The sequence below is a fragment of the Mytilus californianus genome, unplaced genomic scaffold (assembly GCF_021869535.1).
Source record: "Mytilus californianus isolate M0D057914Y unplaced genomic scaffold, xbMytCali1.0.p SCAF_1, whole genome shotgun sequence".
NCBI classification, from domain to species: domain Eukaryota; kingdom Metazoa; phylum Mollusca; class Bivalvia; order Mytilida; family Mytilidae; genus Mytilus; species Mytilus californianus.
The window spans coordinates 100,758,830-100,783,398 of NW_026262581.1; the positions used below are offsets into that span (position 1 = coordinate 100,758,830).

General features: G+C 31.9%; 2 protein-coding genes across 4 annotated transcripts in view; both read right to left on the minus strand.

Annotated features, from left to right (window-relative positions):
- LOC127727864 (uncharacterized) overlaps positions 1-7,874 on the minus strand; it is a 43,041-nt gene extending 35,167 nt beyond the window's left edge. The window contains exons 1-2 of one of the 2 annotated variants that reach the window (XM_052234992.1): positions 7,781-7,874; positions 894-984 (exon numbers count right to left, since the gene is read on the minus strand). In XM_052234992.1, coding sequence (XP_052090952.1) covers positions 894-934 — 41 coding nt within the window. In that variant the 5' untranslated portion in view covers positions 935-984; positions 7,781-7,874. The remainder of the gene's footprint in view (positions 1-893; positions 985-7,780) is intronic. The other variant, XM_052235003.1, reaches the window with a different exon arrangement.
- A 10,305-nt stretch (positions 7,875-18,179) lies between these two features.
- The window catches only part of LOC127727869 (uncharacterized), a 37,390-nt gene continuing 31,000 nt past the window's right edge, over positions 18,180-24,569 (minus strand). For both annotated transcript variants that reach the window (XM_052235025.1, XM_052235017.1), the window contains exons 14-15: positions 20,911-20,974; positions 18,180-20,007 (exon numbers count right to left, since the gene is read on the minus strand). In XM_052235025.1, coding sequence (XP_052090985.1) covers positions 19,786-20,007; positions 20,911-20,974 — 286 coding nt within the window. In that variant the 3' untranslated portion in view covers positions 18,180-19,785. The remainder of the gene's footprint in view (positions 20,008-20,910; positions 20,975-24,569) is intronic.

A 24,569-nucleotide genomic window follows, 5' to 3' on the forward strand; every position in this document is an offset into this window, starting at 1 on the left:
TATTCATACACAATAAAAATATCACTGTAACTGCATGAAGTAAGACACAAATGAATTGTTACCATCTGATAACGGTGTATGAAAAATACAAGACACTTTGTAAGTAATTTATTGTACCAACTTAGTTTATGGAAAGGGGAGGTGCTATGTTTTTTTTTGTCTATTTGTAATGACATTTTATCGCGGAAAAGTGATTATTTTTTCAACAGTTTTAATTGAATCGAATGAAATATTCAGAGTGATTTTCTTTTGAATAGCAATACATTTTTTTAACAGATAATCAGGATATAATTATATACCCTCCCCCCACCCGACCTCATTGTGAGGTACGTGAATGTTATTCAATAGAATATAAGAATATTTTATTAGTTAATCATTTGATAGAGTAAAAGTTATACATAAATGTAAAAAAGTTAAGAACTGACACGAAGGGGGCACGAAATCGTGATACACGTACATGTTACACGAAAACGAATATCAATACATGTAGGTCACAGTATGATTTCCTATTCAGTGTGTATTGTCCTGAACATGCATGAAATATTTGCCACTGGACATTAAGTAACCATCAATCAATCAACCTATTCAGTGTGAATCAATAAGATTTTCAAAATCTTACACACGAATTTGTTAAATCTGGCTTTATTTTAAAGTGTTATGACAGTTTTACATTAAAATTCATCTCGCATATATGATAATGTCTCTGTATTGTAGCGATAAATTAGCAAAACTTCACATTATTTGTTTCTTAAATTAAAATTCGGGCAATTTTTTTACACCTATCATAGATTGAACTTTAAAAAATAATTTCCCAAATCGGCAACAGAAACTATCAGACGAATATAATTTTGAAGTAAATTATAGTTTGCATTTTTATCAAGGAAAATAATTACCTCACAAAGGTCATTATTTTATGCCTTGGAGCATATTTCATTGAAACATGGTATCGTCCGGGTTGATTCTTCGAAAGAATGACCTATCGTTCTGAAAGAAAATAACTCCATAAAGGTATATAATTTTTAATACCCAAGCTCATCTATTGTTTGTCCAAAAAATTGATTTAGTGATTAAAGAGACATTAGCTGTCAAATTCGTGTTCACCGATTTGAATCAAATTCTCATATTTTATTAATAATGACCAAATGGTTCAAACTTGTTACACTTTCAATGTTGACATACTTTTCCTTTTAATAGCTGAATACATGTGTAATCCATCTCCATTTAAGGGGTTTAATTGAAGGTCAAAATTTTGAAGAGAGGACATTCTTGAACTAACATTTTTTTTTGGAAATCAATGTACTTTGTATTATCGTACAAGGTTCTTTGTAAAGCAATTATTCAAGTTGAAAACCCATTTTTTAATAGCAGATAATTACAAAATTACTCTATTTTTTTTTAACAAAAAAAGAGATATATTTTAAACAGTGTTCAGTAAATTTAAAAAGACTGGCCTCGGATAGCAGATATTTTTCTTCAATAATTGGTACAAGTTTTATAGTTTTTGAGACTGATAATTACATACACTAGACTTGTTTGTCCTTCAGTATTACAAAAAGTAATAATAAAAACAAGAATTAAAAAAATAATATCAAGCACCATAACAAAAATGGACGAAACTATCACAATCAATTAAGGAGGTAATACGTGCAGTTGTAAAGATTTGGTCATCTGAAAAAAGTAGGTTAAAATTGTTTGTATAATGCAAGATATCATATGCAGTTAAATTGTCCTTTTTCCACGAGCTGATCATATCAGGCTACGATTGTTTATTGAATGTGCACATAAGAACTTCAATGAAACAAGAGTAACTTGAAAACAAATCACTTACAAGGTCATGCTACACTGTTATGCGGAATATGTTTAAAAAAAAAAACAAAAAATAACAATTAGAAACGCAGTGGGAAGACCTTAATGAAGTTAAATTCACTTTCTAGGTCATGTTACACAGAAATATGACTCATGCATGTAGAATGTTTTATTTTACTAATCCCCAAGATCAGTTCCTAAAATTGGACAATATAAATCGTGTACATATTTCCAAAGAATTTGACAATCTATGTTTTGTTTCAAACTAAAGATACAACGGATACTATATTCAAAATTCAGATTAATTCGTTCAAGGGACGTCTTCTAAGCATTCCCTATTTAACTGCCTAGAGGCTAACAAAACAATTATACTTCCGATGGTATTTTTAACCTTTTCCACACATTAAATTATCTTAATCAATTGCAGTATAACACACCAATAAAACATTGACCGTATAGTTGACGAAAGTCCTTATAAACTCTCCCAAAAAAAGAAGCGCAACAACCATTTTTCTTTCTTCAAAATATGAATTTTCTAATATATTTGTGTGATTGAGACATGCAAACATGATCATGTTAAAATGTTAAATGACCGGTAATTGAATTTAGACTTCTAATAGTGGTTGCTAATCACAAGTGACCTTTTCGGGTTAGTATGTGTAACGCTGCAGTAGGAAGACGTACTGGAATAAAATTCTGTCCGTTATGTACCTCCGTAGAGAAGTTTTTCAGACCAACAAAAACGGCAGGCTGCACACAGCCCGTGAAACTGCTGACTTTCTTGTGGGATGATTTGGAAAAAAGCGTGCGCAGTCGTCATCCAGTGCAGTATACTCTATAAGAACTGAAGCAGAATTCTGCAAGATGGTATTCGATGGATCGAGTTTAAGCAGAGACGGGTCCGTGCTGTGTTACAGGCTAATGGTGGGCACAACATATATTGACTTTAAGTGACATCATCTGAACGCTATGGACTTTTATGTAGTAAATTCTAATACATTTTAAAGTCTGAACAACCAGTGAAATATGATATCAGTGTGTAAGATGATGTTGAAAATAAGTAAATTATATTTTTTCATATGTTGCGTGTCTTATGGGAGAGTATATTGCGTCATATAAACTGGTTAAAGAGCAAAAATTAGTATTCATTTAGGAATGATGATGATGTTCCTTTCTTTTAATTGCAAACAGAGATATTAGTTTATAAGTACAATTTCAAGAATGAGATGTGAGTTTGAACCACATTCGACTACGATCTTAATTGACTATGACTGTTAGTTGTTCCTGTCGAAGTCTGGGGGTTTTACCCCGAGTACGCGAGCTTCATATTTCATACTATAGCTAAATGTTATAAAAGTGGCATTAGCACAAACAATCAAATAATCAATGGACATATAACTACACAACATCGTTGCATTCACACAGAAAAGAACAAAAGGGTATGAATAACTTACAAATAGATCAAAGGTTACTCGAATGAGGAAAAAAGTAGACAATTTCTTCATACTTATTCTTATACCTATTTAGCTGAGAGTGTTTGCTTGTCGATATGTCTACGTTTGACAAATACAACTTGATGACTATAAAGAATTTCAAAGAAAAGAGTGAAATCTCCTGCTTATATTTCAAGACTGAAATAAATGCTTCAACGTTTTAGAATTGCAACCTTGACTTCATATTTTCTGTGTTTACGTCATCATAAATAAACATAATCAACGAACGGCCCTTACGTACACCTCAGAAAATTGTAAATCTGTATTCTCTGATTATTTTCCTATCATATATTGGATACAAGACTTGCACAATAAACATATACCATTAAATAACTGTGTATTTTACAGGCCACACTAACATCTTTTGGAAGATTCTTACAGCTGTTTTTTTTTCTGTAGTTGAATAATATATATCTTTACCAGGGGATATATCTACTGTGGTTTCCTTAATATTGGAGATATTAGCTTCAATCACAGACACTCAATTTTAGCAAACATTTGATTTTGATATATTATACTATTCCATTCTTCAATCTGAATTAAAAACAAATGTCTATAAAAGGTGGGAATAAATTAAACAGAAACAATCAAAGATATAGAATTAATACATCCATTCAGTTTTGATATACACAGCGGGATTCACGGCTTCCTCTGCCTCGTTTTTAGACTTATACCTCGAATTTGACATAAGCGGTCATCTCAGTACCATAATCAAACGAGACGATTTTAATTTTGAAATTATAACCTTAGCAGTAATATACAAACTTCAACTGCATATTGGATATACATTTCCCAACTCATTTGGTATTCAAGAGTTTGCAGCTGCTACGCAGACTTTAGAAACGTCACCAGTGTCTAAGTAGAAAGTTGATAAGCCAAGGTTATGTCAAAGAACGTCTCGTCCTTTTTCTAAAATGTTTATTGGAAGATACCAAGACCTTGTTGATAAAAATATTCCGTACGAACTTCACAAATAATACATTACGGTCTTGAAGTATAGATTTTGGATACTGAAGTTGTTTATCATCTTAATTATAGAATTCTTTTTATTTGTCCTTGTACATTTTTAACCTTTACTGTTTAGTCCTTTTTTTGTAATATACTTTTGGCGTGGCTCGGTACTTATACATCCCGCCTTTGTTCTATGGTCAATTGTGTATTCTTGTCTTTCATTTTTGCTGATGTACTTTGCCTATAGAGTGTCTATATGCCATTTTGTTTTTCTTTGTTGAAATAGTTATTTGATTTAATAGTGATTAAGATTATATTACAATGCTGACTGCTGTATCCCAATTTTGGACATTTTTACATATTATGTTTGTTTGTTTTGTTCACACATTGTTGTCAGTATAATGGAATTCTATGCGACTGTCATACAAGTGAAATATGTAGCTAGCTATAAAACCAGGTTTAATCCACCATTTTCTACATTGTTTTCCATTTATTTGATGTGATTGTGCTTTATATTTTGCCATTTGATAAAGGACTTTCCATTTTGAATTTCCCTTGTAGTTCGGTATTTTTGTTATTTTACTTTTTATAAGTAAAGCAGAAATTGATGACTCTTCTCGAGCAAGTGAGTTCACCCCTGGATTTTGGAAGGGTTAATTTTTCTCAGTCTCTAGTTTGCTATTATTGTATTTCTTTTCGACATTTATAGTTTTGGCCTTGGTTTTATCTGTTTTTATAGGAATTCTGATTTTACACCCCTTGGTGTCTTCTTTTCTTTTTACTGTTGACAAGGGTTTAATTTTCTAACCATTTGGTGCTTTTTTGTTATTTTTCATGGGCTTCTATAAAGCTCTAAGTTACTTGTTGTATTGTGTATTATTTTGCTTTTAATCTCAGTAATGTTGCAATTCAAAATTGAAGAGTGTGACAAATTATCTATAAAAAACAAAAGTAAAGACAAACTTGAAACAAAGCAAGTATACGCAAACTTATGATTTTCCTGTAGTTAGTTCTATATTGATCATTCACGGTTCCACAATACTCACAGAAAGTTGGCATTATATCAAAAAAGGGTAAAAATTGATGAACACTATAGATATATATGTGTTGGTGATCTTTAAGGATGTTTGCTACTCTGTTTCTTAATAACAAGCTTTTTAAAAGACTGTTATCAATTGATAGTCAATTGAAAATTTGTCTGGGAATGATTCTCTCTGCATTTTTCATACTTTTAACACTGACACTTTTTCGTATAGAAAAATATGAAAAAATAACAAAGATTTTATTAATGTGTTTTTCAAAAATTGCTTTTCAAACTATATGTTATAAAATTATGAAAAGAAAAGTAAGAGTAAACGGGCAAAATTTGCAATGACAACACATGGATAAAACCATAGGATTCCGTATATCTGACAAAAAATTAAAAACAAGAGAAGCGAACATATTTAAAAGTCAAGCTACATTAAATGGGTTATGTCATAGAGTTTCTTAAAATTTTGCATACTACTTTGGTTTGTTGAACTTTAACTGAAAATCGAAAAAATAATGCATTTATCTGTTTAATTTTCTGAAATATTAATGAATGAAATCTTTCAAAAAAGGTGAATATGTGTATAGAAAGCACATACAATCGGCGAAAAAAACGTTTCTAAATTTGTCTTAAAATCATCAAATTTCTAATTTTGAAAACATAGATTTTTCTTAAAAAAATATATGTTGTTGGTACAAAAAAATCCTTTTTGATGAGGCAAAATAAAAACAGAGCCATCATCTTCGTTTTAACGGTATACATTAATCAAATTGGTGTACTAGGTAAAAAAAATACTACTAAACGTCGAAGTAATCGTATCGTAATCGCGTTGGAGGTTGTAAAACCTCAATTTTTTTTACAATGTAACAGATTGGTTAATACACCAAAACCGAAATCGGTGACCATACGATTAATTCATATCATTAAAACGGGAATTTATGCATCAACAAGTAACAAAATAGAGTTTTTTCAATTATCTTTGTATAAAAAAATGGAAATTTGATGATTTTAAGACAAATTTAAGAATGTTTTATGCTGATATTATGTGCTTTCTATACAAATTTTCACCTACTTTGAAAGAATTCAATCATTAATATTTCGGTAAATAAAAGAGATAAAGGCATTATTTCGACTTGATATATTTCAACGAGCCAAAGTTGTAGGCGAAATTTTACCAAAATATGTGACATAGCCCTTTTACCGTTTCATAACTTTAAGTCGAGAAATATTCTTCTTTGTTAAGAACTACACCGATTCCAGTATCATGCACACCAAAGAAGAAATTGTCAAAATACAGGGTTTTATCGACAACACATTTATCGATTTTAATGAATAGATACCAACATACAATTGATTTTCCATTTGATACTTATTTGGTACCACTTCTTTCGTACTCAGGTTTATAAAACTTATGCAAAAGCACCAGACACGAAGATACATCGAAAACACCTTTAGTTTCATTTTCCAATATATTGATGACCTCCTTTCTTGAAAAGAATCTTTTAAAGAGGGTTCTAAGACCTATTCCTAATATCCCTCCGAACTTGGGGGAAAAAAGGACAGATTCTGATCTTTATCTTTTGCTTGAAATTAATTCTGATGGACAACTGACCAAACTCTTTCTTTTGACAAATGCGATAATGTCGGTTTTCCGTTGGTCAACGTGCAACTTTTGAGTAGTAATAATATTAACGGTATGCACCAGATGCTCATTTCGACAATTGATGTCTCTACATACCTATGTTTGAGCCTTTATTTTTTTCGAACATACATATACTGATTAAGTTTACTAGTTTAATTTCGAGTGCATTTTAATGTTGATAAATACTACAACTGTACACTTGTAACAGGTTATGTATCACTATGAGTATTTTCGAACATCAGCAAATTGAAAGAGTAAATACTAAAAATCTAAAATAAAAATAAATACGTCTCGTAATGGTATTATTGGATGTAATGTTTAACATCTGTTATGTATGTTAAAGTTACACCAGAAGTCAACACTCATGTCATTGATATGGTCATTTTCTGTACATTTACTACGTATAAAAAGACGAATTATTTACAACGCTTAAGTTTTTCTACCCCAAGGTAAAGGTGGCCAAAGTATCATTTTTTGAAATTTTTGATTTTCAATAGTTTTCAGCTTTGTGTTTGATTAAGCATTCCAATTTTTTTGATTAAACCGCCACTAATTCGGTATAATATGGACGAAATACGCGTCTAGCGTATCAAATTATAAGCCTGGTATCTTTGATGAGCTTTTACATGTTGGCCGAAAAGTTTTTAAATATTGAATGTCGTGTTACTCTAGTCTAGCCGTTGTTCGATAGTTTTGATATTTATATTAAAACGAATAATTACGCTGACATGAGAATTATTTCTAACTTTATAAATGCTCAGGCAAATATTTTTTACATATGGTTAGATTTAAGATGGAGGAAAGCAAATAAAAGTATGTCACGTTTCAGTTATCAATTCATATTTAAAAAATACTTACGAAAATATTCAAGTTAAGTCCACTCCTAAATTTGAAATGTGTATAACGCTTTTTAAATGAAAATTTACACTGTGAAATATGTTTTGTAAAGCTTTGACAGTTTTAAAAAAACTAAGTCACTGTATTCGATTTAAAGGCCAAGTTTCAATCCCTCTAGGTCAATGGTAATTATAGAGTATAATTAAGCTCAAATATCTAAATACAGATATGATCTGTTATGGAAATTAAAAGAAAAACAATATTTACAGGAAAAAGAAAATTTGTGAAATCCCATATTATTGCGGAGGCTAACTCTTCGAAAAATATATGCAATAGTTTTTCTACGAAGCTCGAATGCATTCTGTGAACTGTCTGTATTTTTTCTCAACGCAATTATTGAAACGATTTACTAAACAAAACACATTCCGTATTTCCCCCGAAAAGGTGGATTTGAGATCTGCATCAATTTTCTGCCCCCGAAATGCACATTTGCAATTTGATTGAAAGCAAATATGGACTATACATTAAACTAAGTTTATATAGTTTTACTGAATCACAAAAACCTTAAAAACATCACAAAAAGAAGGATTAAAATAATATTTAAATATATAAAGGTTCAAGGTAGAAGCTTATTATATACATAATTACCAAACAAGACTTATTCTTACTACGCGGTTAATCTTTGTGTGTTTGAGTTCATTAGATATGAATTATACCAAAATTAAATATCCCGACTATCCATACAGTTCTATTTGTTAACCTGAAACAGTTACGTTGAAATCCGGGTACTCCATTTTAGTATCAGTTTTATTCGGGCTTCACATTGGACATTAAAAACTAATATTCACTGTCTGTAGTTAGTTATAAAAGGTACCAGGATTATAATTTTATACGCCATACGCGCGTTTCGTCTACATAAGACTCATCAGTGACACTCAGATCAAAATTGTTATAAAGCCAAACAAGTACAAAGTTGAAGAGCATTGAGGACCCAAAATTCCAAAACGTTGTACCAAATACGACTAATGTAATCTATTCCTGGGATAAGAAAATCCTTAGTTTTCCGAAAAATTCAAAGTTTTGTAACAGGAAATTTATAAAAATGACCATATAATTGATATTCATGTCAACACCGAAGTGCTGACTACTAGGCTGGTGATACCCTCGGGGACGAAACGTCCACCAGCAGCGGCATCGACCCTCTGTGTCGTATATTACCTTCTTTTGACGGCTTATGGGATATAAAGCACTAAAAGGAAATATGAGCCGATATCCCCTGTGAAGATCCCGAACAATTATTCTAAAACTGTACAATAAGTTTTGATGTAAAGATGCTGTTTGTAATTATTTTTCATAGACCTATAAAAGACATGAGTAACGTCTTAAATCATATCTAATTTGCACGAAAGTGACAGCTTAGATTAATATGCATTCAACAATAACCCCGTGGAAAATTGTTTCAATCTAATACGCTTTCTCTTTAAATGCTGTTGACATGTGATTCTAGAAATACTAGTATCATAGAATGTATTCTGGTGAAGAATCCATCAAATGACAAATGTCGCATCGATACAAATTATTTAATCAAGGTCCATCTAAAAAATGTGTTAACAAAATACCGAACTCAAATGCAAATTTTAAAAAGCGGGATGTCTATTAATCCTTTGAAATGCTCTACTATATAAACCAACGGAACGACTGGGAAACAACCGTCATATTCCTGGCTTGGTACGACGTATTACGAAGTAATGGTGGATTAAACCTTGTTTCATAGCTAGCTTAACCTCCCACGTATGACAGCTGTTTATTGTTCTGTTATAGCGACAAAATAGTGTGAGCAACCCAAACAGACAAAATTGGTCAATATGACTATAATTGGGATACAGCAGCCAAAATTGTGATAACATACAACTTACTTGAAAAATCCAAACAAACATAAAATTAAATCTAAAAACGACACCCACATCAGGAACGCCAAAAGCCAAAAACCTGGATCACAAATACCCACCCCCGTCACGAATAAAACGACTCAATGGAACAAAATGGTACAAAGACAAATAAAGGGAAAACTACAATGTAAATGAAATGATACACAACATCAGGAACTAGAATCTATAACTCAATATCCTGTATTAGTTGTGAAGTTGACACAGAAGAATATCCATCTATTATTTATTGGTACCTTCCGATGAACTTTTTTAGAAAAAGGACGAGACGCACTTTGACAAACCCATTCTCATTATTTTGTTTAAACACCGATGTGTTTGAGTATCAGCTATAAGCTCTTGAATATCGTATGAGTTTAGAAATGTATACACCATACGCGGTGGAAGTTGGTATATTGCTGCTAATGTGAGGAACATTTATAATTTCAAAATTGAAATCGTCTCGTTTGTCAAAGACTCTGGTACTGAGATGACTGCTTTAGTCAAATTCGAGGTATATGTCTAAAAATAAGGCAGAGGAATTTTGTTCTACTTTAAGCTTTTTGTTTTGTCGTCTGTTTATTAGAGGCAACAGTAGTTACGATGTTCCAATAGCATGAATTCATTAAAAAAATACAATCAAGGTAATACATAAACCAAAAACTAACGGAATCGCATGAAATCTAAACGGATCGAGATCAGATCTGTCGTCGACGTAAAATCGATATTCCGACATCTGAATAAAGCGCTTTTCTGTGTTCCTTTAAAATGTGTGTATTCATCTGCATATTTTACTATTCCATAGTTCAAGATTAGAGGTAATGTCTCTTTCTCAAACCAGATACATCATCCGTGATTGTCGTTTGTTCTATTTAAATGTTTTTTGTTGTTGTTTTTTTTTATAACAAATATTTTACTGTTAATGGACAATTTCCGGTAGTCTCTTTTGAATTCAGATACAAGGCGAGTTAGAGTGTGACATTAAATAAATAACACATAGCTGAGAGGGTGATAGAGCAGATTGTTACCCCGAGAAAACATTGTCAACTGAGGCGAAGCCAAGGTTGACAATGTCTTCTCCAGGGGTAAAAATCTGCTCTATCACCCTCTCAGATATGTGTTATTTAATTTATTATACTGAATGTTCTGTTATTACTTTCTATTTAATTTCAAATTCAAAGTAATAAACTATGTCGTCTTGTACATAACAATCATCCGTATTTATTAAAGCGCACACCTGAGCAAGCGTCTACGTGAAGGGTAATAGAGTATTTGCCATGGGATAGAGTAAATTGTCTCCCTCGTACTAACTAATCAAACTCTGGCATTTTGACATGAATTATAATAAAAGCTTTCCTTTGATTTATATTGAAAATATTGGTTCATGTGTATTTGCAATTGGCACAAGTTTTGAAGATGCCACTCTATGACTATTCGTATCAAGTAGTATGTATTTAAGATAAGTTATTTTAACAATTAACGCAGAAGATTAACAAATATAAACACGTGATATCGACTATTGCGTGTACGAAACATGTTTTTGGAATAATCTTTCAGGCCAAATCATTGTGAAGTCAAATATATAAAATTTTGGACAGCACGAAAACAATGTGCTTTAAAGAACAAAGAACCAAACCCGTATAAAGTTAATTTGTTTGTCTGGGGGAGGTATCTCATGTGTTTTAGTGCAATTAAAAAATTTCTTATCTGCAAATTTAGTCAAACTGAAACATTTCAATCCTGCCCGTACCACTGCATTTGCTACAGCGGATCGTTTCTTTTTGTGCTTTCAGTCTTCTAGCAGGTATCCAAGGCCGATATCATCAATGCAAGAGATATTGGACATAATTAAGATGCTTTTTAAGAGAGACTGTCTTTTGTATGCCGTATTGTAATATGTGATTTATAATCGGTAGTATAGCGAGTTGAAATCTTTGAAAAAGTCAAAATATTGAACGAATGTATAAGGAAAAAAAATATCCTGTAGATTAAGTATAATCTATTTAAAAAAAAATCAGGAACCTTTTTGTGATATTGATTTTCATTTTGAATAAAGTCAATGCGCAATTGGGGTTAACATTTGATAGCTAAATTAAAGTTACATAAAACAGGAAGATTTGTTGACCTGTGCTGAATTTTCACGTTTCTGGCATTGTCACTGATCATTATTATTTGTTATGCTCTGGTATTTAATATATTTGGTTACAGCATTACAATGAGTGATGATGATCGAGATATTACTCAGGTGTCTCAGTCACTAACAGCATTATTTGATTTAAGTAAGGTTTCGGTTACGATTTCCAAAATGACACATAATTATCAAATAAACTCGATCATTTGTAAGAATAAAAATGGCTTTTACGATAAGTAGAATTGAACTCGGATGATGTTTGAAAAGTGGTTTAGAGATAGGATAACAAAGTAGCACCGAAAGTGTTATTTCATGACACAGTTAAACTTGTCAAACAGGAAGGTTTTTTTACGAAATCAATTTAATCAGTCTGTCAAGTTGGCCTGTGTCTTAATAGCTGAATACTTTTTTTTAGTATATTTTAGTATATAACATGAGCAACACGACGGGTGCCAAATGTTGAGCAGGGTCTGCTTACCCTTCCGGAGCACCTGAGATCGCCCCAGTTTTTGGTGGGGTTCGTGTTGCTCAGTCTTAATTTCTAAGTTGTGTTTTGTGTACTGTGTTTGTCTGTTTGTCTGTTTGTCTTTTTCTTTTTTAGCCATGGCGTTGTCGGTTTATTTTTTACTTATTAGTTTGAATGTCTCTTTGGTATCTTTCGCCTCTCTTTTATACTAGAATGTTTATTTCCACGGCATAATTATATATTAGATGAACGATCGAAGGTGTTGCTGTTTTCTTAATAATTATGTCTAGTTGAAATTCAAGTATTTAATCATCTAGGATTTTGGCCTAGTTAAAAGAACGGTTGCTATTTCACATATCGTTCACAAATAAAATCCCATATATAATGTGTTAGTTCATACGGCGAGCTTCCGTTATTGCAATCACTCGATGTTTATGGACCAATACCTTCTTTCCCTGGCACATTAGCCAGATGAAACCGAACAATCAACCTCTGCTGGTGTTTAGTTTTAAAACATGTTAAATTTCCTTGCCGACCAAACGTCATTGCTGTCCTTTTAGATATTTACTGATGAAAAAAAACATTGGAATACAATAGCGCAATTGTAATCTTCAATACTTAAAATTCAACTCAACTAATTTGATTCGAGCACCAAAGATGATTCTTAAGTAGTCTAATCGCTTGTCTGGCATACCCAAGTATAAGTATGGTATCTTTGATGGGTTTTAACCCTTTGGTGGCCTTGGGCTGTTTTTTGCTCTTTGGTCGGGTTGTTGTCTCTTTGACACATTCCATTCTCATTTTATATTAACTTTTATTCATTGCATCTATATGTTATCATTGAGGTTTTGTTCCATTTTGCCCAGTTGTTATCTAGATAAAGCGCTATGAGTTATTTGATCTTCTTCATCGGTATTTATTATAGCATATAGCTGATATTGGAGTAGCAACTTATATATGTAGAATGTTTGTTCTATCTCTGATATTAGGCATCATTACCTAAATTTACGACTATTGATTACATAAAAGCGATACTTTTTCTTTGTTTTCAAAAGACCCTGCAAATATGATGTTGATGTTTGGTATAACATCATGAAATGAGTAATAACATATCTAAAAAGAGTGGTCAAGAGGAGGGTTGGGTGCCCCAAACAAGTTTAATCCCACAACATTGTGCGTGTACCTGTCCACAGTCAGAAGCCTGTAATTCAGTGGTAGTCGTTTGTTGTTGTATGTCGTATTTGTTTTTCGATTATTGTTTTGTACATAAATCAGACCGTTAGTTTTCTCGTTTGAATTGTTTTACATTTGTCATGACGCTGCCTTTGATATCTTGATATGCGCTAAAAAGTTTCCCTTTTATTGAAGTCGTACGGTGACCTTTAAATGGTAACGTCTACGTCATTTGGTCTATGTTGGTCAGTTGCCTCATTTGTATATTGTGTCAGATGACTAACTTTAAATTATTTATCGACAATATCATGAGAACCGGCTTTCAGCATCAATAGCATATACTGAACTAGGGTTTTGCAGTGTAAAAACGTAGTTAAGCGTCAATATGGTTTACTTTTTTGACTTGATTTACAGCGTAGTCTGAGTAAATGGGATTCAAATATGGGATTTATTTATTAACAGAATTGTTCTGTTTAATTTTGAGCGGCTTTGCTTTGCAAATCATAGTATGTTCCATTTGGTTTGGGTGGTTTTTTTTTGTCATTTCAACCCTGCAGAAATTCTACTGCATTTTTGTTCCATTTTAAAAGAATTTAGATTTTTCTCTTATATATTTAGATAATTTCAACGCTTTCTTGTTGACAACTGTAAGAGGTGTTGATTACAAAAAAAAGTACATATATATTCGCAAAGGTTTCTGAAAATTGGCCGTTTCACCTTCGAGAATATCTGTAAGATGCACATATTCAGTTCATAGAAATTCGAAACCAAGTTGTACTCTGCGTTAAAAACTATAATTGTATTACACAGAATGGACCCCTCCAACATGAATGTTGATGAAAGTTACATTACTTTAACCATCTGGAAAAGAACTTTTCAAATGTATACACAAAAATTGTAAAATTGTCGATGAGTATGCACACTTCTTTAATGATTTTCTTTTCTTTTAGAAAATTTATTTGAAGGAAGATCTCTGACAGTCTCACTTATATGATTTCAAGTGATCAAAAATCTATATTCTATTCGGCTTAGAACTCGGATTATAGCTTACATACTCATAAACTGTTAAACACTGTGCACTTAACCCTAGATGTATTTTGACTTGTATCGTTTAGTGGCTGTTTTATTGACGTATGCAACATATCTTCTTTTATTAATGTCTCTAGAAGGTTCGAAAAAGGTAGATACAATACAAAGGGAGAAAAGTAAGTCAAAGAAAAATAAACAACACCATGTCCAAAAGAAAACGACAAAAAGACAAAAAACAGTCCAGAAAAGGCCACAAAGGCCACAAACAAAACATAATATAGCCTAGTTGGTCGAGTAGTCTAGGGCATTGGACACAGTGCAGGCGATATCAGCACGATGTCGCATAAGCAGGGGTTGAATCTCGGTGAAGAACAAAATATCGCTAACGCAAATTTGCATGTTTAACATTGTTTAGAGAATTATAGACGAAGTATATATGAAATGTAATGTTAGCCCTGTAAAGCCTATGGTTATCCGATGGAGAAAGTCTATCAGACAGTTGTCACATATATTTTAGATATATATAGGAATAAAATAAGGTTGAAAATGCATTAAATATTTATATTAAATATGAATAATTTCATTTTTGTCTATTAAGACATCAAATTGTTCTAAAATGTTCTCCATAATTTGCTACCGGATTCACTGTTTCACAGATATTCATGGATTAGGTTGCTTCCGGCGTCGTCAGGGGTAACGTCTATTAGCGACATCATTAGTAAATCCTGAACGTCATTATATAGTACAACGTAGTTACTTAGAACAAAAGTGAAAGTAAAAATATAGAAACGCCTTCCGGACTCTCATTTTATCGATTTAAATTTGGACGGTATTTCTTAATGCAATAATTTTCTTTATTAATTCTCATTGGTACGTTGCTTTATTTGAACACAGAATATATATATATATATTATATATATATAAACAATTTTAAATTGAAAACAACGTTCAAACCTATGATTGCGTTGGATAAAAACCGCAATTTTTAAACGTGTGCATGCAAAACAAATTTCTTGATAGAGGGGTCTAAATACAGCACTAACAACATTTTCCAAAAGACCAAAAAAGTGAAAAAGTATATTTTAACAAAACGCATTTGACTAACAGGTCGAACAACAGATGTTCTTAAACCCTGCTGACTGCCATTGGCGATTGCCAAATAAACGGATCACAAGATGTTACATAACGGATCTTTTAAAATTATTAATTTAATACCAAACAGAAAACAATAAACTTGCGGAAAAGATGGTATACCGCAAACAAAAGGTGCAAAAATTAGTACACCATATCCGGATTTCAACAATTAATGTCTCTTCAGTGATGTTAGGGATCGAAATGGTATTTGGAAGGCCATATAATTTACCTCAATTTAGGATAGACTCTTGAATTTTGAAGAGTCGAAATATTAGAAATAAGATGAACGGATCATATAAACCCGAAGGAAAATATAATACAAGCCCAAACGAAAAAATATAAACAATTCTAAATTGCAAACAACGTTCAAACCTATGATTGCGTTGGATAAAAACCGCAATTTTTATACGTGTGCATGCAAAACAAATTTCTTGATAGAGGGGTCTAAATACAGCACAAACAACATTTCCCAAAAGACCAAAAAAGTGAAAAAGTATATTTAAACAAAACGCATTTGACTAACAGGTCGAACAACAGATGTATATATATATAAACAAATCTTAATTGAAAACAACGTTCAAACCTATGATAGCGTTGGATAAAAACCGCAATTTTTATACGTGCGCATGCAAAACAAATTTCTTGGTAGAGGGGTCTAAATACAGCACAAACAACATTTTCCAAAAGAGCAAAAAAATGAAAAAGTATATTTTAACAAAACGCATTTGACTAGCAGGTCGAACATCTGATGTTCTTAAACCCTGCTGACTGCCATTGGCGATTGCCAAATAAACGGATCACCAGATGTAATATCCGGATTTCGACAATAAATGTCTCTTCAGTGATGTTAGGAATTGAAACGGTATTTGGAAGGCCATATAATTAACCTCAATTTAGGATAGACTGTTGAATTTTGAAAGAGTCGAAATAGGATACAGGATTATATAAACCCGAAGGCAAATATAATACAAGCCCGAACGAAAAAATATAAACAAGTCTATATTGAAAACAACGTTCAAACCTATGATTGCGTTGGATAAAAACCGCAATTTTTGTACGTGTGCATGCAAAACATGTTTCTTGGTAGAGTGGTTTAAATACAGCACAAACAACATTTTCCAAAAGAAATAAAAAATGGAAAAGTATATTTTAACAAAACGCATTTGACTAGCAGGTCGAACAACCGATGTTCTTAAACCCTGCTGACTGCCATTGGCGATTACCAAATAAACGGATCAACAGATGTAACATCCGGATTTCGACAATTAATGTCTCTTCAGTGATTTTAGGAATCGAAACGGTATTTGGAAGGCCATATAATTAACCTCAATTTAGGAAAGACTCTTGAATTTTGAAAGAGTCGAAATAGGATGAACGGATCATATAAACCCGAAGGAAAATATAATACAAGCCCGAACGAAAAAATATAAACAAGTCTATATTGAAAACAACGTTCAAACCTATGATTGCGTTGGATAAAAACCGCAATTTTTGTACGTGTGCATGCAAAACATGTTTCTTGGTAGAGTGGTTTAAATACAGCACAAACAACATTTTCCAAAAGAAATAAAAAATGGAAAAGTATATTTTAACAAAACGCATTTGACTAGCAGGTCGAACAACCGATGTTCTTAAACCCTGCTGACTGCCATTGGCGATTGCCAAATAAACGGATCAACAGATGTAACATCCGGATTTCGACAATTAATGTCTCTTCAGTGATTTTAGGAATCGAAACGGTATTTGGAAGGCCATATAATTAACCTCAATTTAGGAAAGACTCTTGAATTTTGAAAGAGTCGAAATAGGATGAACGGATCATATAAACCCGAAGGAAAATATAATACAAGCCCAAACGAAAAAATATAAACAAGTCTAAATTGAAAACAACGTTTAAACCTATGATTGCGTTGGATAAAAACCGCAATTTTAATACGTGTGCATGCAAAACATGTTTCTTGGTAGAGGGGTCTAAATACAGCACAAACAACATTTTCCAAAACAGCAAAAAAATGAAAAAGTATATTTTAACAAAACACATTTGACTAGCAGGTTGAACAACTGATGTTCTTAAACCCTGCTGACTGCCATTGGCGATTGCCAAATAAACGGATCACCAGATGTAATATCCGGATTTCGACAATTAATGTCTCTTCAGTGATGTTAGGAATCGAAACGGTATTTGGAAGGCCATTTAATTAACCTCAATTTAGGATAGACTCTTGAATTTTGAAAGAGTCGAAATAGGATGAACGGATCATATAAACCCGAAGGCAAATATAGATATAAAACGTCTGGATAATAGTCAAAACTCTTTCTTACGAGGGCGTTTGATCGTTATGAAAAACGGTAAAGTACACAATGAATAAAATATATTTGACAGACAATAGAATTGAGAATGGAAACGGGGAATGGGTCAAAGAGACAACAACCCGACCAAAGAGCAGAAAACAACCCAAGGCCACCACTGGTCTTCAACGCAGCGAGAAAATCCTGCACCACTAGGCGGGCTTCATCTAGCCCCTAACAATAATGTATACTAGTTCAGCTAAATAGACGAAACACTAAACACATATTTAATTTACTTGTAAAAACTTAAGAAACAGGAAGAAAATAGAATATCACCTAGCATTTTTTTTTTAAATTTTCGACATTGTACAGTGATTGTTTTTTTACTGTAATGTTTAACCTTGATGCCGTTACACTTTTAGAAATCGACATGGCTTAAACGTCTACCACGAAGAAGACCCGAAAATAAACTATGACATAAATAAGTAATTTTAACATTATCGTCAACATAGAAACATGATGACAGGAAACTCAATACTAAGCAGGTGTGGTTGTGTATGTTTACCATACGTAAGTAGACGTGAACAGGTATCTTTGACATCCCAATACTGACCCAAGAATCACCAGTGGATATTTTCGTTGTCTGACCCAAGAATCATCAGTGGATATTTTCGTTGTCTGACCCAAGAATCACCATTGGATATTTTCGTTATCTGGCCCAAGAATCACCATTGGATATTTTCGATGTCTGGCCCAAGAATCACCGTTGGATATTTTCGTTGTCTGACCCAAGAATCACCATTGGATATTTTCGTTGTCTGACCCAAGAATCACCATTGGATATTTTTACCCCATACACCTTCTCAATCTATCTCATCATACTCCATGTACAAAACAGAAGCAAAAAGGGCGGGGGATGGGTTTAGGGAAATCGCACTGTGAAAAGTTTGTTTGGGTCGTGAATCTAAGGCAAAGTAGTCATCTGGTCCATTCGAAAAGGGTCAAAATGAAAACTTTTGAGGCTGTCAATTTGAATTTTTTTTTATATAATTTACATCTATTGTTTTATCAATGTCGTTGCACAAATCTTGGGTATTTATTTTATTTCTATTTGTGCTCAAATGTCATTAGATGATCCGTTATGTCTTACATTTGATGGTTGGTTGTTTTCTTAGACTCTTCAGGGTATGATTTCGTTGAATATATGAATATAGTCGGTGTTATTTGATATTTTTTCCATTAAAAGTATTTTATTTGTTGTTGGTAAATACCTTAAAAAGGAAATGAAATTCACAATCTTTGAATTTATGATGGCGTTATCTCGTTGATTTTTCATCTAATAGTTTATATAATGCTGGTTGGAAATTAACTTACTGATTGTCTGCATATAAAGTTCTAGGTAAATAAGTGTAATTAATGCAAATGATAAGTTTACCTGCGCTTACATGTCTTACACGAATGCCATCACTTAAAATTCACACCATTCAGACAATACAAAAACAAAAAATCGGGAAAATACAAATGCATAGTTGACATCATAGTATTCTAAATAGTAAAAATATTCAATCATGTCGACTGCAAATTAAAGAATAAGCGACTTATTCTTCGTTGTTTTGATTAATTACTATTAATTGTGACCTTGTTTGGTTCAAATTATACCAGGCATTTTTCCTAACACATCATTCAGGTTCATCTAAATCGGGTTCCCGTCTTTGAGAACTTTAAAAATTCTTTAGGGAAATGTTGGAAAATCATTCAATCTCCATCTCTCAGATGATCATGGATTCTACTGAGGATCCAATCAAAGTAAGTCTGCATGGATCATTGGGCACCATTCCGTCCGTCGTAATTAGTGCAAAAGAAATCCATAATTCCGCTGTCAAGTGTTCAAAAGTGGTAAGGCAGAATCGACATTTGGAAGCAGATTGGAATTTCCTCTTGATGACACCACACCAGAATCCCCGCGTGCATATGATGAAGAATTCCCAGCTGGTGACTGTAGACTTGAACCTCTATTTAACAGCAGACAAAAATCTCCGTTTGAAGATGGAAGGTTACGGTATCTTTGAGTCAAGCTATCAGTATTTTGATTTGAATTGTTCTAAAAAATATATATATATATATATATATATAAATATGGATACAGCATAAAAACATAAAATATTGTTTTTACTGATTGATCTACTTGTTTTTCTTGGTTTTTTTTTTCTTAATTTCGTGGTAACCTAGTTCAAAAACTTTTCGTTTTAAACAAAATCAAAATTATACTGCTATATTGCAACTTTATCCACCTCTAAAGTCTGCATATAACACTGTATTTCGTTTGTGGAGGATTGTGCGCAGTTTGAAAAAAAAAATTATATGCTTTCGTATGTATTTGTTGATGAAGGTCCTTAGTTTAAGAAAAAGGTAAACAAATATTGTTGCACATATATTTATTGAACATAGGAGATATAACAATCTTTTAACCAGCAAAGTAGTCAGCACCTCTGCCTTGACATGAATCATTGATATGGTAATAATTATAAATTTTACGAAATACCAAGGATTTTCTTCCTCAGGAATAGATTACCTAAGTTATATTTGGCAAAACCTCTCGGAATTTCGGGTCCTCAATGCCCTTCAACTTCATACTTTATTTGGCTTTTTAAAAATATTTTGATTCAAGTGTCACTAATGAATCTTTTGTAGACGAAACGTGCGTCTGGCGTACAGAATTTTAAGCCTGGTATATATGATAAGTTTATTTTATGCACCCACTAAATTTTCTGTATACAATAACTATGAGTTGGTAGATAATAAAGTTGCTTCGTTATTTTCAAAGAAAAACTTTAAACAAAAGTAATAGAGTTATTGGTAGCATTTATGTATGTTCATTAATAAATGTGTACTCAATTAAAAACAAATAGTTCATATATAATGTTATGATGATTGGTATATCTTGTTTTTCTGTTGACAACTTTATATATTTATGTGCAGATAAAATAAAATATTAAATACTTACGTATATATGTGGTGTTTCTATTATGAACGGTCGTTTTATTGTCTTTATTGTTCTTCTAACTTTCCTGCACAAGATAAAACAAGTTTAAAATTTAATATTTGTCTGCAAATAAATAGAATAAATGTAGCTTAAAGGGCTTTATATTTTTTTTTCTTGTAGAGTTATTTCTATTCTCTTTTAAATCTCAATCAAACCCCATTTTACACTGAAAATTCATAACCGAACACCCGATTTATGTAGCGGTTTGTATTGCTCAATCTTAGTTTTCTGTGTAGTTTATCTAAATTATTGAGTGCTATTAAAGAAATTTATACAATGAGTTTAATTTAAATTTCAGATGTGAAATCATTCTATCCCTCTTGTAAATTTTTTTTTCTGTATGTGTTACTGCTCTAGATCGTTTTAAACTCTCAAATGTCAATTTTTGGTTTTGATTCTGAATGAGGCGACAGAATGTTCGAAATTGGAATATTGTGCATTAAATAAATTTTGTATCTTGTAATTTTGTATTACTACCACAAAGTCGATGCTATTGCAGATGACCTACAAGTCCCGGGGTTATCATCAGCCGATTTCCAGTGGTTTCAATACTGAAATGATATTTCCTTAATATTGACATTAAAATAATATGTCATTCAAAAAATTCGTTAGGGGTTCCGCGGAACCCTTTGTCTCGCCTGCGATTGCTACTGTCGGTGTAAAAGTGTAATGTTGACCTAAAAAGTGAGTCCATTTATCAGTAAAATACAGAATTTCCAGATGCTATTTTTTGGTCTTAAAGATAAGCGTCTGTCCAAGTTTCAGGACAATCCATGAAGGTTTATAAATTTAGCAAGTAAAAAAAATCAAACCCAGACTGTCTGTAAATGTTAACTGTAAAAAAGTAAGTCAATCTATCAGAAAAATACTGAAAATGAAAAAAATATCTTTTCAAAAGTTTGCTTCAGACATTATCTCTTAATCATAAAAAAGCTTCTACCAAAGTTTCATAAAATCCCATGAAGGTTTAACAAAGTAATTGATGTGTAACAAACTTTAACCCCAGACTGTATCTTCCTGTTATCTTTTTAAAATAGGCCATATATCAGTAAAATACGGAAAATGCGGCGGGGTTAAACATGTTTAGTGAGATCTCAACCCTCCCCCTATACCTCTAGCCAATGTAGATTAAACAAACACACAGCAATATGCACAGTATATGGAGATTAAAATAAATATTTCAAACTTTTGCTCTGGATACTGTATTTTGGTCATTAACAAGCCTCTGTACAAATTTTATAAAATCAAATGAAGGTTTGACAAAGTTATTGATGACTAAAAAACTTTAAACTCAGATTAAATCTGAATGTTAACTGTAAAAAAACGAAGTCCATTTATCAGTAAAATACGGAAAAATGAAAATAAATATTTTCAAAAATTTGCTCCGGATACTGTATTTTGGTCATAAACAAGCTTCTATCCAAATTTCAAAAAATCCCATGAAGGTTTGACAAAGTTATCGACGACGGAAAAACTTTAACCTCAGACTAAATCTGAATGTTAAATGTAAAAAAAACTAAGTCCCTTTATCAGTAAAATATGGTAAAAAATGAAAATAAATATTTTCAAAATTTTTCTCTGGATACTGTATTTTGGTCATAAACAAGGTTCTGTCCAAATTTTATCAAATTCAATGAAGGTTTGACAAAGTTATTGATGACTGAAAATCTTTAACCATAGACTGAACCTAAATGTTTACGCCGCCGACAATAAACAATAGATGGTTTTGCTGTTATCATTTGTGTAAAATTGAGTTCATTGCCTTTCAAATTTAGAGATTCTTCCAGATTTGTAATATTTGGTATCTAGCAGCTCTCACGATAAATTTTCAAAATGCATATAAGACTTGTTATTCATTTTGGTATCTAGTGTATTCTATGTTGTATTAAGAACAATTAAGCTTTAATCAAGCAAGCTTATACATAAAAAGAAGCAAAATATGGTTTTACCTTAAATGTGTATGCTGTAAGTTTCAAATGAATAATCTCCTATCTATATATAAAGGCGGTGTACTTTATTGGATTATTTCTTACTGAATCCTCATTAAAACATAAACAAAATTCATAGACTGTGCATAACTTTTATTGACGAATATCTCACTAATATTTTTAAGGAGAAAATGAATCTACAATGGGTTGAGATGAAACCTTTAAATTATTCAAATTTATAGCAATTCAAAAGTCGCATTATTACGCCATTCCTCTCTTTTTTGATTTTCGATCAAAAATTTTTAACATTTTGAGATCAGCACAAAAATCAAAATTCAGTGGTTTGAGGTGTAAGACAACTGGATTTTAGCCAAAAATGCAAAATAAATTACCCATATTTTTTTGTAATGTTTCATCACTTGGAAATTATGATATGGTAAATCATCAAAATTTAAATGGAACCTTTTTGTATTGAAGATTGTGCCAGCATTTTAAAGATATGTTAAAGAAAACATTAGTAAAAATCCGAGATTTTCGTAACTGTCAAATTTCAAGCATGCAAGTTCTACAACTCGAGAAAAATAAATCAAAAAAATTTCCCAATTCAAAAAGTAGGTAAATTTATTACTTGTGATATATCGTTCACAAATCCCATGAAATTCGATGAAAACGTTACGGAGTTATACAACATATGAGAAACTTCTCTTACATTTTTAATACTTAAGGTCCTTTAACGCCTTGTCAGAATTCTCAACGCAAAAGTACAGTTGTTTTAAAACTTCATGAAAACCATTTGTCAATATGTTTAATTTATCAATAATATGATACAAATGACATTCAAATTCAAAGTTAATCTTATTGATAAAAAACAGGTGAATACAATCTGGACACATTAATGCATAAAGATAACTTTTAATGTCATTATATGACGCCATAAACATGTTGAAATTGACTTGTTTGACCAAATATTGAAATTTTACGCATAGTATTTAGACAAAGTAGATATGAGCAGAGGCTTAACCCAAAAAGATATTTTACACACATTGACATAGTTTTAAAATACATTTTGTAGTAGGATATCCTTTTGTGTAATGCCTTTGCTCATATTTGAAAATCAATCCCAAAGTATCAAAATGAGTTCTACTTCGACTGTTTTTAAAGGTGTATATTCACGAAGGGTCAATATTGGCCCTAAATTCTGTGAAATTACTTCAGTTCTAATAATAAACATTTATAAAATAAATGACAAATAAAAAAATCAACAAGCTCTGGCGCATTAGCACTCTTATAATGTCATTATGGCGTCATAATTGCACATTGTTGTGAAGAAAATCATAAATTTATTCCTAAACTGTCAAAGTTCTTGCTTCAAACGACATTTGCCACCTGTATGAACCACCATATGTTTTGTTATGGTGTGTATCTGATCAATCCAAACTTTTTACAAAAATTTTATTTCGGTCGAAGGGTGTGACCAATGTTATTTCAGATGGAAATATACCTTTCAAACGTATAATAACAGACAATCTGGCTAACAACTATCATACGTTTGAAGCTATCACAATTGTTAAAACGAACAACAGCATGAAAATGGTATAGTTTTGATTAATTTGCATATTTAAGATCGTAAAACATAATTCGTACATATGACAATACAAAGTTGGATCTTTAGGGTCAAATAAAGGCAGTCGT